This window comes from Ceratotherium simum, chromosome 37 (assembly GCF_057802395.1).
Source record: "Ceratotherium simum simum isolate JZ-2026a chromosome 37, ASM5780239v1, whole genome shotgun sequence".
NCBI classification, from domain to species: Eukaryota; Metazoa; Chordata; class Mammalia; order Perissodactyla; family Rhinocerotidae; genus Ceratotherium; species Ceratotherium simum.
In genome coordinates, this window is record NC_141936.1 from 26,654,875 (window position 1) to 26,672,556 (window position 17,682).

The window sequence follows — 17,682 nt, forward strand, 5'->3', positions numbered from 1 at the left end:
ATATCTGTTAACATAAATTAGACCCTTGGCTGTGTTGGTTAAGAGCGTGGAGTCAGGAGCTGATATTTCTGGGCTCCAACCTCAAGCCTGTCTCAGGATTGTCACTTACTGTGTGGTCTTAGGAAACTTATTATGCTTCTCTGGCCTCAGCTTCTTCCTCTGGAGTAATGCTTTCCTCCTAAGATTGTCATGAGAAATAAATTGCCTAGAACAATGACTGTTACCTGACAATTGCATTGTATCTGAGCTATGACTATCTCTTTAATATGCTGGCTGATGAGGACTTGCATTCTATCTGGAGGATTTGTATTTCAGATGGTTACAAAAGCAAAAATATTTTTTATAAAACAGGGAACTGAGGCAGTATGATAAGTAGTGGGGCTGATATTTAGGCTTAACTCATTTTGCAGTGGAATACAATAGATGTATATGCAGTGGCTTGCGAATTATTTATCTTTTTTTCTGTAAATAATAACTCAATTTCCAGATATGTGTAGTAGTACATCAACAAGAAACTCCAATGAAATACCTTATTGATGGAATCCTATTTTTAAAATATATTATAAATCCATTATTCTTGAATTTCATTTTTTTTGTGTGAACTTCAAAGGCAAATTAATGAAAACATTTTAAACCAAGACATTTTAGGCTTATTACTTACTGTAATGCCTTTTGGGTCACTTTCTTGTAACCTCCATCAATTTTAAAATCACATTTTCATTCCTTAGGCTTATAGTGGCATTTTAGAAATGTGCCTATTTGTTAACGTGGTTGTTTTTATTTCCAGTTTGAAGACTTGGGGCGGGGCATATATATATATAGATGTATAAAAACAGCTGAATCCCTTTGTCAAATGAAAGAATGGCAGGAACATGAGATAAGACTTCTGACTGCTATACCTCAGAAAAGTTTGTTTATTATAGTGCCATGGATCTCCCTAATCTTTTCCAATTAGTTACCCATTTTTCTTTGTTATCTGTCTCAGTGATGTCTCATCTCTCCAACTGACTGCTACAGGCTAGCAATCTGTGACAAAAACTCAGTCTCAATCTCAGATATAATAAAAAAGAGAGGCCACAAGATTAATGGTCTCAGCCATAATTATAACATCGCAAACCACAAACATAAGACATCTCAAAATTTACTCAGGGTGGAAGAAGTTGGGTTAGCACTATTGCTTGAAGATATTGGCCTCTTAGTAAAGGAAATGTTGGGTTAGTTGATCTGGAAAGCCTACTGTGTTTTGAGTGCTGTTAGGCACTGTGGAGAAGAAACAGTCCCTTTCCTTAAGGAGCTTGTAATAATTTCAATCATTTTAGTTTTCCCGTGATAATACCCATTTCTTATTAATTCATAGAGAAGATAGATCTATTCTTGGAGCTGCCAAGAGGAAGCCAGACGAAAACAGAGGCTGCTTATGGAGACCATGCCACACACAGATAATGGGAACTTCTTTATGCTCATGGTGAAATAGAACCAGTACATCACTTCTCCCGTAATGCCTACTGTGAAAGAATAAAAATGACAAACATGGGAATATTTATGATCTTCCTTTCCCACCTGCTCGAACATTCTGTGTCTGCCAGCCTGATTCTTCCAGCCCACTAGACCAAACTGTCCTTTACACTTAGAGACACACACACACACACACACACACACATAAAATCTTCCTAGATTGTTGCAATGCACACTTAGGAAGCATAATAAAAAATGGGAAGGGAATTCTTTAACCAGAGAGTTGAATGGAATAAAAAATATTTAGGGAGAATGGCTAAGCCAATCAATGACATAATAATGATACAATGGGGGAGGCTAGAAGGGTGAAAACTTTGGGATGGGGAAGGCACAAAGAGAGAGAGAGCTTGGGAGTGGAGTTGTGGTGAACGAGAGACTTCAGGGAGTGAAAGTTGTGTGAGAAAAGTGAGAATTGAGAAAAGATTTAGAATAGTTGCCACGGGCAATGCTTTGGATCCCATTCAATGCCCTGTGAGAGGAGTAAAATTCTTTGTCGTTGAATTTTGGCTGTTGAACTATGCTCCTCGAATGTGCCTCCATTCACAAACCGAACATGTGGATGGTCATGGCTCCTCAGGGATCCACTGGCACCTCCGACTAGCAATGTCGCAGATGAGGGTCATGGCATGGACAGAGACCTCAGCATCAATAACATCTAACCCTCTGCACTAATCCAAAATATGTCTCTACCATGGGTTTCTCTCTCTCTTTCTCACACATACCTTGAAATATTCTTTACCCTGTTGCCTTCCCTCCATGTGCACTAGGCTGAAATACACAAGAATGTTATATTCCATCAGCAGAGCGAGATTTCACTTTAATGGGATTATTAGTAACATTCCTACTGAGACTATGGCTTCTCCAACTTTGTGGAAACATGCAGAGAGACCTCTGAAACCCACTGGGCCCTGTCTGCCAAGCCTGTCAAAATTCCTAAGATGTCACACCCTTTCCTTTTCCTACTGGTTGACTATGGTACTTTACTGATAATTTCAACTCTGTCTGCATAAATACTTCTGTCTCCAGATTACTTGGTTTGTCTGCTATATCACCTCTGCTGACTGTCTCCATCGCTTTGTCTCTCTTTCTTATTCTTTAATATTTTTATATACAATGCTGTGAGGGAGGGAAAAGGGAACTAACACTGATGCTTATTACGTGCCAGACGCTTTACGTATGTTATTCCACTTAATCACCCTTAACATATATAGGAAGTATCACCATCGATATTTTATTAATGAGAGAAGTCAGCTCTTAGGTAAAGTTCCTTGCCCAAGCTCCCAATTATAAATAACGGAGACTGAATGCAGATAAAAATGATTTCAAAGCATGTGTTTTCTGTATTTTACCAGCACTTATATGAACACTTGGAGCAGTAAATGACAATGTTGTATATTAGTTACATACTCAATAGTATGTATTTTTGAATATTTTGTCTTCCCTAAACAGTGGGATATAATTTCCTATCACAATTATAAATGCCAATTACTAAAATGTGTTTATATTTAATTGACATTTATTTTAGCCCCATTTAATGCTGAACCTTAATAAGCAAATAATAGAATCAAAGTAAATGCCAATTAGAAACAAAAAAATGTGCAAGAACAAAAGTTTTTGACAAGCAAATATGCTATGTATAAAAAGGGCTGGTATGCCATAAAGGGACAAGACTCTGGTTCCACTTAAAGGACACTGCTGTTTTCAGACCTATAAAATGGGACAAATAATAGTACTTATGTTATAATGTTGTGCAAATTAAATGAGATGCCGTGTGTAAAGCACTTAGTCTACTAGTTAGAATGTAGAAAGTGCTTGATAAATGGTAGATGATGTGGTGAGGTCAATGATATTGATGATGATGTCTAGACTGGATTATACAGCATGGAGTGAACTTCCAAGTGTAAGATAAACATTTAAATGCAAAATAAAAAGAGTTAGAGAAGTTAACTAATCTGCCTGAGGAATGAGACAGTCAATAAAAGTGAGAACTAAAATTCTGATCTGTCTCATGCCAGATAAACTCTGTGCCTGTGTGTATATCTGGTGATATTTATATGAAATACTGATTTAGAACCACAAATGCAGAAATTTACATTGATCCTATTAAATTTCATATTGTTACTTTTGGCTCATCATTTCCTCTACCAAATGCTTCTTAAATCTGAACAGTTACCTACATATGAACAACCACTACCCCTTCCAGATTTGTGTCATTTGCAAATATGGTAAACAAATTTCAATTATTTTATCCAACTCAGTGATTAAAACGTCAAATATGTTAGAGATGTACAGAGGCTTTGGCACACAGCTAGAACCAGCACATCAGTCTAGGCCAGCCAGCACATCAGTTCTTTTATCAAATGTTCTGATACATGTGCCAGCCATCTACAAATCCACACAACTGTCCAGATGTCATCAGTATTTTCCAGAAGGACATGAAGAAAAACATGGTCAGATTCTTTCTGATATCTAAATCATCTCTCCTTGAGCTACAATCTTCTTAAAAATATGACATGAAATTAGTGATATCTTCTTAATGTGTATTTTCATTTAAAATACATGTATTTATCTCCTACATGTACCAGTATAATATTCTATAAAGCAAAATGGTTAATTGAATTATGGTATGTCTGTATGATTGGAAATAAATCCACCAAAAAAATTAAAATCACGTTTATTTAATGTCACCTAAAAATGTTTGGGGTAAAATATAATGTTAAAATGGCAGGCCACAAAACTAGATAAAATATATTATTTTAAAAATAATATATTTACTTCAAAAATGTGAAAAACACCAAAAGGCAAAGTTTATGAATGATTTTTATTTTCTTCTTTTATATTTTATGCATTTTATAACATTTCTCATTTGGACATGTATTAGAAATAAAATCTAACAAACCTATCTGGAATATTTAATATTTAATAGTACAGGTCAGAGAAGACCTCACTGAGGGATGGCATCTAAGAAAAGCCAGTAAGCATGTGAATCATTTGACTACAAGCTCTCAAAGAAAGAGAGATCCAGGGAGAGGAAACAGAAAGGCCTTAAATGGAGAGTGTGCCTTGTATGTCCTAGAGATAGCAGGAGATGAGAGGGAGAGGAGTGAGCCAGGAGAAAAATGGTAGGAGGTACGGTTACGGAGTCCTGGAGGAGAGGACCAAATATTGTAGGACCTTGAAGAACGTTGTAAGGACTTTTGGTCTTTACTTTGAGAGAGATGGGACGTTATTGGGATTTGACCTGGTCTAACTAAGATCACAGTGACTAGTATATCGAGAAGAGATTGTAAAGGAGCCAGGATGGAAACTAGCACACCAGTTAGGACGTTATTACATTAAAGCAAGCAAAAGATGATAGAGAATTAATGGTGTGGGTGGTGGGAAATGATTGGATACTAGATATATTTTGAAGTTAATGTCAACTGGGTATGCTAATGAGTTTGGATCTGGGCTGTGAGAGACAAAAAGGAGCTGAGAATGACTCCAGACTTATTAACATAAGCTTCTGGAAGAATTGAGCCGCCATTGACTGAGATGGAGGACTTTACAGGGATAATTTTTTGGCAGGGTGGGAAAATCAGAGATTAAATTTTGGATGTGTAAATGTTTAAATGCCTGCTAACCATACAGGTGGAGATGTTTTGTAAGCAGCTGGAAGCATGAGCCTGCACTCCACAAGGTCTGGGCAGCACATATAAATTTTGGAAAGTATCAGCCTATAGGGTTGTATATGGGTTAACTGAGTTAGTGTATATAAAATTCTTAGAACATTTCTGGAAGGACCACCACCACATAAGGCTGAACAGATGGTGTACTGCAGACTTCCAAGAGGGCATCATCTAGGTAAGCTACACACTAAAGGATGCTCCTGGACGCTTTTGGTGGCCCTGGCTGGTTCATTGTAATTGCTCATCAATCTACCTATCCTTACTGCTGTTGCTGATTTCAAACAGCAGACACATCTTAATATTAATTCTTTAAGTCTTCTGGTAAGATTTTCCAATTTGTTCAGACCCCTATTTATATGTTCAGAAATGCACTTGACGTTGATGAGAACTAATTCTGTTCCACAGTAGGTGGGATTCCTGTATTCCACTCTGTGCTAACAGCTATAAACAGTGATAATTAATGCTTTCCAACTGCTTGATTTGGAAGACATTTTTGACAATATCAAATATGAAAGCTTCTATTTTTTCATCAAAAATTTTATTTTTCCCTATAATTTGAATCATTTTGTGTTATTGATAGTATGGCTTTTTCAAAAAGCACTTGACACCTTTACTTTTATTCTCTTTGAAGTTCTTCTCTATTGATTACAGTAGCCTAAAGGATTTTGAAGATGTTCTGGGAGGAGTGCAGAATATACAGAACAATAATATCATAGACCTCATTGTATCAATTCAATGATACATTTCCATTCAATGAGAAATATAATTCCTTTAGTCTCTTAATGTTTATTTTATTTTGGCATAACATGTATTAGATTACTTCTAACTATCAGTCATTTCTATGATCACATGAGTTTCGAGATGTAAGTGATAATCAACAATCTTAAGTTCTAAATAGATTACCATCAAATTTCCTTTTGACTGAGAAAATTATGTAGATCCAGCATCATTGCTCAGATTAATCATTCAGCCTCCCTTTCTTTACTGGACAAACCAGACATTCAAACCCAATTGAAATGTCCACCCCTCTGCAGAGCCTTTTTCAAACCCTTCCTCTCCACTTTATGTATACCTATATTTTAGCAAATATTATGATTATCATAATTATTTGCTTATTTTTCTGCCTATTTCCTGAAAGCTTGTGGAGGGCAGGGCACTGACTTATTCATCTTTTTATCCTCTGGCCAAGAATAGGGACTGGTTTAGTGTAGACTTTCAATAAACGTTCCACTTCTCTTTTTTCAATTATATGATCGTGAAACAGATATTCTCTTACTCTTTCCCCAGTAAAAGTAGTTTCAAGAGGTCAAGACTGCCATAGTTTAAAAGGGCTGTAACTGCATTGCTTTTAGCTGGAGGCGGTTTGAGGATATAATCTTTTATGGTGGCCAGTGACTTCATATTTTGTGACTCTTCAAATGTCCTGCCGTATTACTTGCAGAAAGCAGTCCAGAGTACATATTAAATCTCTGCTGTCAGGTAGTCCCACAAACAAGCAAAACTTCTAGCGTGAATTTACAACTCTTAAAAATATCAAAATGGCTCAGAGACTCTAGTTCCTAAAAAAAGAATGCAAAAGCTACATTTTTAGTAACATCTGCTGGACAAGCATAAAAGATGAACTTAGTCATCTTTGCTAACTTCTCTGATGAATAATACACTGTTAAAGCAGAGGTGATTGCCTGTGAATTAAAATAATGCTGCTGTGCAATAATCAGCATTTATTTTAAAAGATTAAAATGGTTGCTAAAGGGACAGAAATATTTGTTTAAAATTTTGTTTCATTTTCTATTTCACCTCTTCGATGGAGTCAGAATGACAGGAGGTGGAAATATTAATTTAAATAACTATGCTATCACTAAGCTGAATGGAAATGTCATGTAAGTGGCATAGTTTCTCACATTGCTTTAAAAACATTGTTGCAATAAACAATGGAAAAGAATCATGTAGCAGACTGAGACGTGGAAATAGGCAGATTTGGACAGCACTAGGAAAGTCTCGGTGTCCCAGAACATTTCTTTCATCTACATAGGCTAGAATCTGGCTAATTCCCTTTTTTGTGGCCCTCATTTAAAAAACATACTAATAGAGGGCCGGCCCCGTGGCTTAGCGGTTAAGCGCGCGCGCTCTGCTACTGGCGGCCCAGGTTCAGATGCACATCGACGCACCGCTTCTCTGGCCATGCTGAGGCCGCGTCCCACATACAGCAACTAGAAGGATGTGCAGCTATGACATACAACTATCTGCTGGGGCTTTGGGGAAACAAAAAGGAGGAGGATTGGCAATAGATGTTAGCTCAGAGCCAGTCTTCTTCAGCAAAAAGAGGAGGATTAGCATGGATGTTAGCTCAGGGCTGATCTTCCTCACAAAAAAAACAAAACAAAACAAAACAAAACAAAAAACCATGAGCAGGGTTTGGACAGCGGGGGGAAAAATAACATACTACTAGAGTAGTGTAAAAACTAATTCACACTAAAATATTAGTGACATGTGCAGTCTCCTTCCCTCATGAAATCAGGCCTCCTGAGGTACTGTATACCTGAGAAGAGAGGACAGGAGGAAAGTTCTCACTAAGATAGTGGGTCATAGTTAAAGTATTTCTCTTTCCGGTAAGGGGCAAACAAGGGACGCTTCAGAGGCTATACTTATCCTTTCCACTGAAATGCTCTAGGCTGATCTCATTTTAGATGTCACATAGATAAATCATCATCTAAGGAATGTAATGGGCTTCCGAGCCACCAGGCATTACATTGAAAATGTTCCAGCGCAACCTGGTTTCATCCAACTCTTCTTTCCTGAGCGAGGGGACTGTTAAAAACTCAGATTTATTGGCGTCTTTCCGTAAACCCATAAAGGGTAAAGATACGAAGTAGTCAAAATCTTTTCCCTTCAGAATAATGCTGAATTGATTCTAAACTCTATTAGGGTAGTAAGTAACCATGTCTGTTTCAGCTTAACTCCAATACTTAACGTAGTTCCTAATACACTGATGCACAAGGTACTCAAGAAATACTTATGGGTAGATGGATAGAAGGAAGGTAGGAAAAAAATTTGTAGACTTTTTTTTTCCCATTCTAGATAGATAATTACTAAGAAAACCCTGTATCCACCCTCTCATCTTTTGACACGTTTGGGCAGCAGAAATGTTGGGAACTAAAAGCTAAAAACAGATTTTAAAACATATTAAACATCATAGTCCATAAAACCACACTACCCAATTGTCTACCAGAATCAGACCAAGATTGCAGGCATGAAAGTGTGGCAAATACATTAATTCAGAAATATCTCCAGTGAGAGATTTTGGTCAGATATTTTGGCATTTACTTAACTGCAACAACTCAGTGACAATCGTGTTAGCACAAGTGCCATATATTACACAGTTCTGAAGACCAAAGCTGAACTGACTGCCTGGGCAGGTTCCAAAACGGTCCAAGCTCTCCAGGCAGTGAAATGAAGGGCAGGGCAGAAGGAGCAACCACTTACGGAGGCACGTTCAATCCTCGGTCCTCCAGCACGTTTAGGCAATAGAATTCCGAAATGTGTGGGCCAAGTGATCACTTCCTCTTGGTTCCAAAAGGGATGGAGGGAGTATGAGACCGAGGAAAACCCCAGAAGAGAAGCAGTTGTAGCTGACTTCCTATTATAGCAGTAATAGATATTTCTGTTTAAATACAAATGGAAAATGCAAACTACCAAACAAAATCCCATAACGGCATGTAGACAGTCAAAGTTAAAGTATTTAAACTTTTTGTGTGTGTGTGGACACTATATGACTTGTTCCCAACTAGGTGGGCCTTGGCATTATACTTTCTCAAGAACCATAAACAAAATTCAAAATTTCTAGTAACATTCCTTTTTATATTGGATCTGGGAGTAGGTCTTGGGGTGGTAAATTGAAACTGCAAGAATAAAAAGGTAAAAAATATATAATCCAATAAAAGGGGAACGTTGCAAGTATTAAAATGTCTAATGTTATGAGGCTTTGTTTTTTATTTTATTTTCAGCTACCGGTGGTACTCTGGCCACAATGAATAAAGCTAAATATTTTATTAGCCCCAAACACAATTAGAGAAGTCATAGATTAAATAGTAGATCACCCTCTGCTTCAAATATCTTCAATTAACAGACCACTTAATGGGTCGATTTAAAGGATTTTAACACATCTAAAAAAACACATTAACGTTAGCTACTTTCTCATAAAAACTTTGTACTCAAAAAAAAGTTTTCACTGCTTCTCATTTTGTTTCACAGTCCTTTCTAATTTCCGCTGGTATAAATCAATTTAGGTTTATTAGCTTCGTACAAAAGAACTCCAGTAGGTTTTTAATAATAATTATCATTATCTCTGATTAAAGTTATATTGTTCGTGCCAGATGGAGTCCTTTTCCTGTCAGCTAGAATGAGCTTGCATTATGCAGTTATAATGTGTTTGGATCTAAATAAACAGATGGCAGGGTGACAGGGTATTATACGCTGGTGATAGCAGCAGTGCTTCGCAATCAGAATTGCTTCGAATAAACTCTGTTGTGGCAAGGATCCTGAAACTTTTAAGAAGGTGATTGGACTTGAGCCTAAGTGTTACGTTAACTTGGAAATAGCACTGCTCACTTGCAGGAGGATAGACCAATGGGATGGTCTGAGGTCAGCCTTCGAAAATGTGTCTGCTGAATCTGTTCCTTAACTGGGAAAGCATTTCACATACTAGGTTCGCTCAGGCAGTCTCATAAGGAGAGAGGGAGAAAAAGCTGCCCACGTTGTAAGAACTTCCAAGTGGAAGAGTTAAAAACTGTGGGTTGAGGAAAGATGGAAACATTTGATATAACTTTGTTCCACAATTTTTACAATATAGTTAACTATGCTAGAATAAACATCCTAAATAGGCATATACTTTTCACAATTAATAATAGAAAATTAATAAAGAACGTTTAATAGGAAGTATCTTATAGAAAAGCCTTAGTCTTTAATCAATTTTCACGTCTACTTTTCATTCTAAGAATAAGCCCTTGTACTCACAAAAATAGAGTAAACCTATGAAATTCAGAAGCAAAATTCAAAGAAAGCCATTATATACAATTTCTTCTGGCTAATGCTCTTTTGTTGAGAAGGAATATTTCTGTGGGACAACTGTATTTGCTGAAGCAAATACCCATAGTAGCATAGCCTTTAAGAGGCAGATGCTGCTACGAGAGATAAAGGCTGATATTTGAAAATGGAGGTAGTATTAATAAATATTTTAGAAGAAGATATCAAACAATTGAAATTAAGCTTTCTAAAAAAATTAGCTGTTTTAAAAGCTTGAAATTTGTATATAAAGATGTTGGTTTGCAAACTGGCCCCTATACACAGAGGGCAAGAGGAGACCAAAGAAAGAGGCAGACCATCCCAGATTGGTAGGCGACAGGTTTAATAAGCAAGGGAACTTACTTACGGGGCTTGTCTTGCACAGTTGCAAGACCAGTAGATTTCCTCGCCTGCCCTCCAGAGTCATAAAACTTGATGTAGAGGCCTTAACTGGGTTCAGTCAGGTAGTCAGTCCAGAGGCACTCAGCAACACCTTACTCTCTCAAAGCTGCATCCTTGAAACAGCTGCTAGTGTGGGACTACTGGGCAGGATGCACATTCTAAGGACAGGGGAGGGGGTGAGGAACCTCTGATTGCCCAGCTTGAGGGTCAACCAGCGGTCACGTCCTCTCAATGACCTCCTCCAACAAATGATAACCTAAATTATGTATGTAACCTTTTATTCTGATGGTTTGTCATGTGTCTGTAAGAATATATTCTTGTTTTCATGAACTTCAACTTCTTAACTATTAATTTAATCCTTAATATCTGTTGGTATTAGTAAACCACGAACTTTTGAAATTATATCAAGTAGAATAGATCAATAGAAGAAAAATGTTCAATAGTCAAAGTGAAACTTCACGTAAATATTTACTTCCGACTACCTGGGAAAATTCACGAATTCGTTTATTTTCTTGTCTTATAAAGTGATGAGAAGATTTTGAATATCAGGAGATTGTATTTCAGCTTCACATGTATTTGGCTTCAGATTTTGATACTTAAGTGGGCGTTTTATGAGCTATGTTTCAACTGTAGTGTGACATAAAAGTTCTCATACAGGAGCAAGAATATTGCCTTTCAGGAGTTACTCCTTGTCAAAGAGTGAAAGATTATAATGTACGTGTGCTTTTTCCTGCTCTACAGGTGGACGTTGCCATAAGTCCTGTACTGGCCGATGCTGGGGACCCACGGAGAATCATTGCCAGACTTGTAAGTGTTCAACAATGAAAAGCATAGGCTTGAAATGGTCAAATAATTTTAATAATTGATGCTTTTCACACGTCTGGTCATCAAAAACATGAAAATGAGCTTTTGCCTCTTTACGGTATATTTGCTCCCATTTGAGTAAACTACCTATTTTCATTGCTTTCAAGTGAAACATAATATATAATTGCTTCTTATATTTCTTTGTGGTTTCTAGGTTAATGATATCAACAGCACAGGTATGGTGACATTAACTATGACTTCAGAGTCTGTACATCCGAGGAAGCAGGAAATCCAAATGTGTACAAAATGATGATAACTCAATTTCAGGTTAACTGAATATTTTAGTATTTTCCCCAGATGCTTACTTAACCATTCATTCATTAGAAAAAGAAAAAAGAAAAAGGCACTATGGACCCACTCTGTTCTAGGCACAGAGATATAAACTATGTGAACTGTGCATATAGATTCACTACTAAATGACAATGTATCTTGCCCTCAGTGTATATTTTTTCTTATATTAGTCATTAAAGTACGAGCTATCATCATGGCTAAGACATATAAAAACAAAGTATACTGAATATGAAGACAAATATCTCATTTTTTTCAGTATTCTTAAAGTCCTATGATACTTAAATCAGCACTGAACTTTGTCTAATCTTAAAAATAGTTTCTTTAAAAAAGAAAAACAAAATTCTATATATAAATGGTAAAAACTTCTCTTTCTGCTACAATAATGGCTAAAATAATACATGGAAAACTGTATGGTGGCCACTTGAAATGTATTCATTTTGTTAGCATAGAAGACACATAGAAAATATCTTTAAAAATTTGAACATACAAATATTAGATATATGGAAATTTGTACTGTTGGGTGAAAGTTCAGATATTTCTAATTTGTCTCAGTTCGTGATATTTGTTAGATTCTGTTTCAATAAAGAAATAAAAAATAATTCCTTTATTGTGAGCCATGAAAGAAAAAAGATATAGAAAAAAATATATTCTCAATGGCAAATGATTGCTTAAATTTATTTTTTTAAATTCACGGACATTCTCATGTTCAAAACATTCATAGAATATAAAAGAGTATAAAGTAAAAATTTCTTCCTACTTTTGTCCCACCTTTGTCTTCAGCCACCTATAGGCAACAAATGTTATTGACTACTTTTGTGTGTTCTTCCAGAGACAATTTATGTGTACACTAGGAAATATGTATATGTCTCTGCCCATTTTTCACTCAAATGTTAGCATGCTTTGCATGCTATAATGCACCTGGATTTTTTCACTCCACGCATAAGTGCGTGAATTTATTTACAATTTTAATTCCTAGAAGTGGTATTTGCAGGGTCAAGGACACGTGTGTATGTAGCTTGATAGAGATCATTACCGTGGAGATCCTGTTCTCTGTTGAGGTTGTGGAAGTTTCCTCTGCTAGGAGCAATGTATGTGAGTGCCTGTTTCCCTATTCCCTGAGCAAAGCAGTGTGTCATCAAAATTTTGATCTTTATCAAAGGGTCAGATGAAACATAGTATCTCAGTGTAGACTTAAACTAACTTATTTAATGGAAACAATGTTTTATGGCAGCTATATTTTGATAAGAATTTTAAGCAGGATTCTAAAGTAAGATTAGATTACAGCATGAAATACATTCACTACAAGATACGTAGGCACTTTTTTAATAGCTAAGAAGTTGAAACCGAGTTACGCACAATGCTGGTTAACATTGGTGTGGCCATTTGCACAAAGTTGAGATCACTAAAAAAATATAAAAGAATTGTTGTAATACTTTGTGATGAAGTGGCAAGTAACCATGGAAACTGTTAAAGTGTGCAGAGGTCCACTGGTCCTCTTGTGGCAAAGAACTTCTGAGTCGTCAAACTCAAAAACGAATTTTTACTCACTCACTTATTTTACATAGGTGTCAAAGACACTTCTGGGCCGGCTGCCTGTTGTGGCTGGGCCCCTCTGGAAGGTCCACTCACCCACCCCTGGTCTCCTGGTGGTAGAGGGGACTCCAAGGCCCACCAGGCTTGCCTAGCGCTGTTGAGGGACACGTTAGATGTGGGGGAGGAACGAGCCCACCTGGACTGCTTTCCGTTGCTAGCCTACGTTTGGGTTCCTTTCATCTGTTGGGTAGAGAGACATAAGATGCCTGCTACTGTGTTGTTCCTCCAGTGCTGGATCCCAAACCAGGTTGTCTTCATCTCAACACCTTTCAAAGTTCTCCTTTGCATTATTGCCTTTTGCATTATTTCCACAGTATACCTGCTCTTAGCGGAGGAGAGCAGGGAGAAACGGGTCTATGCCATCTTTTCTGGACCAGAAGTCCCATATAGTACTTTTAATAAGACCAGTAATAAATAAAATCAAATAAAATTACTTTAATTAATTTCATCCTTGTCTCGTTTTATATGTATTTTTGTAAAATACAAAGTTCAGTAGTATAGTTAAATGATTCTTTCATTAATTTTTTTAATGCTGAATGATCATTCTCCAATTGATAGCGAGTATATGAGCTCGAATCATAGAAATCACTGTATTAAGGTAGAATGGAAAAACAACATATATGGGTTTTCTCCAACTTTGAAAATTAAATTTTCCTTCATACATATAGTGCTCAAAATTCTGAAACTTTTATTTTAATGGATTTGGTTACATTAGTAAAATTTTACAAAAGTAAGTAAAAAGTCATAATTTCCACCAACATCTCTTATTCTTATAGTAAACAACTTTGGGGATAATTATCAAGCAGCCACCTGTCTTTCTCTGAGAACCATCCCCTTCTAGAGGGGTGAGTCACTGCAGCCCTGTTTGTTCTCTGTGGTGCTCTACCCTTGGTCATAGGGTAGTGTTTCTCAACCGGGGTTGATTCTGCCCTGAGGGGACATTTGATAATGTCTGAACATTTCTGGTTGTTCCAACACTGGGGCACAGGGAGAGGGTAGAACATCTCCTGGCATCTAGTAGGCAGAGGCCAGGGATGCTGCTGAACATCCTACAAGGCACAGGACAGCGTCACCCCACCCCCACCCAGACAAAGAATAATTATTCAGTACAAAATGTGAACAGTACTGAAGGTTGATAAATCCTGTAATAGGAGTAAATATTGACCCAGGCTGGGCCAATGGATTTCTCCCCCCAGAGAACTTGGACTTGGGGTCCAGAAATGCTGGTTATACTACCTTAGAAACTGGAACTTGAAGAGATACTAAACCTAGTTGAAAGTTTCATTTTTGAACCAAGTTGTTAAGGAACAGCAGAAATAACCAGTCCTCAGTGATGTAGACGAATACATTAGTCATGCAGAGGCAAACGAGAACCAGAGAAAGAGAGAGAGTAACAGTTCTTGACAGTTTTTAGCTGCCGTTTCTCTGGGCTTCATGTGGTCCAGGTGCCATAAGAAACACAATCTTCTTCTAGTACATTTAAATGAGTTTTGTTACTTGCCACCAAGTGGGGGGTGGGAGGGAGTCTTGACTAAGAAAATCATCAAGCCATAGCTCGTGTATCAAATCATCAGCCATGAAGTTGTTTAATTCACCTAATTTTTCTGCATAGAAATTAAACTTACTCTAATACCCTGAAATTGGCTTAATGGTCACTGTGCATACTCCACTGAGTCTGTCAAATTTACATTCAACAAATATTTACCCATATCTGGTATGTGCAAGTACAAATTTTAAAATACTGTTTATTTGCATGGATCTTTATAGTTTACAAAAGATTTCCATTTTAAAATTTGTTTTCACATATTGTTTCAATATTCCTGTGAGTTAAAGAGGACAGTTATCATTTATCTCACTTTTTTTTTTTTTTTTGTGAAGAAGATCAGCCCTGAGCTAACATCCATGCTGATCCTCCTCCTTTTGCTGAGGAAGACTGGCCTTGAGCTAACATCTATTGCCAACCCTCCTCCTTTTTTTTTTCCCCCTTTTTCTCCCCAAGGCCACAATAGATAGTTGTATGTCATAGCTGCACATCCTTCTAGTTGCTATATGTGGGACACTGCCCCAGCACGGCTGGACAAGGGGTGCGTCAGCACGTGCCCAGATCCAAACCCAGGCCACCAGTAGCAGAGCACGCGCACTCAACCACTAAGGCATGGGGCCGGCCCCTCATTTATCTCATTTTATAACTGGGGAAATAGAAGGTGAGGACATGACTAAGAGAGTTGTTAAATTTATACAGCTAATACCTGAGATTTCAACCTACTTGCCCTGAATCTAAAGGTAATATTGTTTCCTGTATATCATGTTGTATAGACAGCTTAGTGGGCAAGGACACTGGATTTGAAATCAGCCAGATGATACAAATCCCAGTTGTTTCCACTTCCTATCGTGGGAAAGTGACTTAACCTTTCTAAGTCTCTGTAACCATATCCGTAAAATGGAGATAGTTACGTCAGAGAGTTGTTGTTTTGGAATCAAATTCAATGCAATAATGTACTTGAAATGCTTAAATATTTTGTAGCATGTACTAAAGACCTAATAAGTAATAGCTAATATTTTAAGAAGCTAAAAGAGATACTGTTAGAAAACTTAATCCATCTTAGATCTGAATGAATGGCTGTGGAAATAAAACTCCTCTGGCCAGTTCCACCTTGTGAAGGCTGCTGATATTGATACCAAACCTCTTAATCTCAAGTTCGCACACCTGATGCACAATTAGCCAAACACTGAGACACCGGGTGCTTGGAGATGGAGAAAGGTTTATTCATATTGGCCAAAATGACAAGGTGGGAGTGTAGGTTCTCTCAAATCTGCCTTAACAAGAGAAGAAAGCAGGGGTTTTTATAGAGCTAAAGGGTGTGGCGGGAGGAGTTTCAGAGAATCAACAGGGCAATCTGTGTTTCTTTCACTCCCAATAAGCCCCTGGGCAATCTAACTTCTGGGCATCACTGGCAGCTGGGGGCTGGTTATCTGGTGATCCTTGAAGGCATTCTCTTTCTTCTGTAAAACAAGCTCATAAATCCTTGTGACCCTTGAGTTACCCCTCAGGTTAAACAGGGAAACAGCAAATTGACAAGATTCCCTTCTTTTCATAACAAGGTTGAAAGTAATCTTATGGAATCTTCTTGGATATTTACGGTAACTCTCAGGTGCCTGGCTTCAATATTGGCGGCTGGGGAAGGAAAAAGCGGACGCTCTGGAGTGAAGTGGAGCCCACTTGCCCTTGACATTGGCTCCTGTTCTTCTCTCTCTCCTTGTCCGAACTACTGAAAGATAAACTACTTATCCGTATTTAAAGAGCCCAACATCCTGAGGAAAATGTATTTTGGAGCTAGTCAAAGATATACTTATTGTACGACCTTATAGAAATATGGTCACGTTTTTTGAGCATTAGACACCGTGAGAGATTCCATAGACATGTAACATACATGATCAAAATTTTTTTAAAAATATAAATTTTTCCAGGCTTCCTTTAGATTTCAGATGGCCCTTCTGTTAGTTAAAATATATTACCTACCCTTAGGCCCACCTGAGACACACTTGTCTCTGAACCCTGACTGAAGTTTTTAAAAATCAGAAAACATAGACTATGGAAGTTTTTGATAATATTCTGCTTTTGTTGATTGACTATACAAAAGTACATTTTAGGATCTGAAAAACAGAGTCTTATATACTTTACAAATGATTTATTCCCCCTATGATTGAAATAAATTCACTTCCATGAGGTCTTCTCTGGAGATATTCAACTTAATGATTTAACAAATATTTCCTTATTTTTTATGGATAATTATTCTTTGAGACTTTCCATACGTTAAAGAAGGCAAGGAAACTTAGGTCCACCTCAGCTAAGGAAACTGAAATTAAGAATACATTGCATTCACCAAACAATATCAGTGTTGACATCTTCCCACAAGCGTCTCCTCCAGAAACAGCAAATGTACCAGGAACTATCCTCTGTGTCACTGAATGGCGAGAAGTCACAGTAAAGACAAATTATTCAGGCTCTGGGAGGACAAATCCATGATAATGAACGTCTTGTTAGGGTGAAATGAAGCAAAGAGTAGTGATCAGTGTGAAAACATCTTTGAATAGAGAAAGGGGGAAACAAAAATGCTGGTTACAAAAATGGTAAGCTTGAGGGGGGGTCTTCAGGGGTCAGAAGTTCTAAAGAGAAGAAATGAGGAAGAGATTTTTGGTTTTGTTTTTAATAGATTTAGTGAAATGGAAGGAGAGTGTTAAACTGACAGCTTACTATGGACAACAGCTCACTATGCATACCTATAGA

At 37.3% G+C, this 17,682-nt stretch overlaps 1 protein-coding gene across 2 annotated transcripts in view; it reads left to right on the plus strand.

Annotated features, from left to right (window-relative positions):
- Positions 1-17,682, plus strand: part of ERBB4 (erb-b2 receptor tyrosine kinase 4) — a 1,114,653-nt gene that overhangs the window by 750,728 nt on the left and 346,243 nt on the right. For both annotated transcript variants that reach the window (XM_087424880.1, XM_087424879.1), the window contains exon 5: positions 11,388-11,453. In XM_087424880.1, coding sequence (XP_087281006.1) covers positions 11,388-11,453 — 66 coding nt within the window. The remainder of the gene's footprint in view (positions 1-11,387; positions 11,454-17,682) is intronic.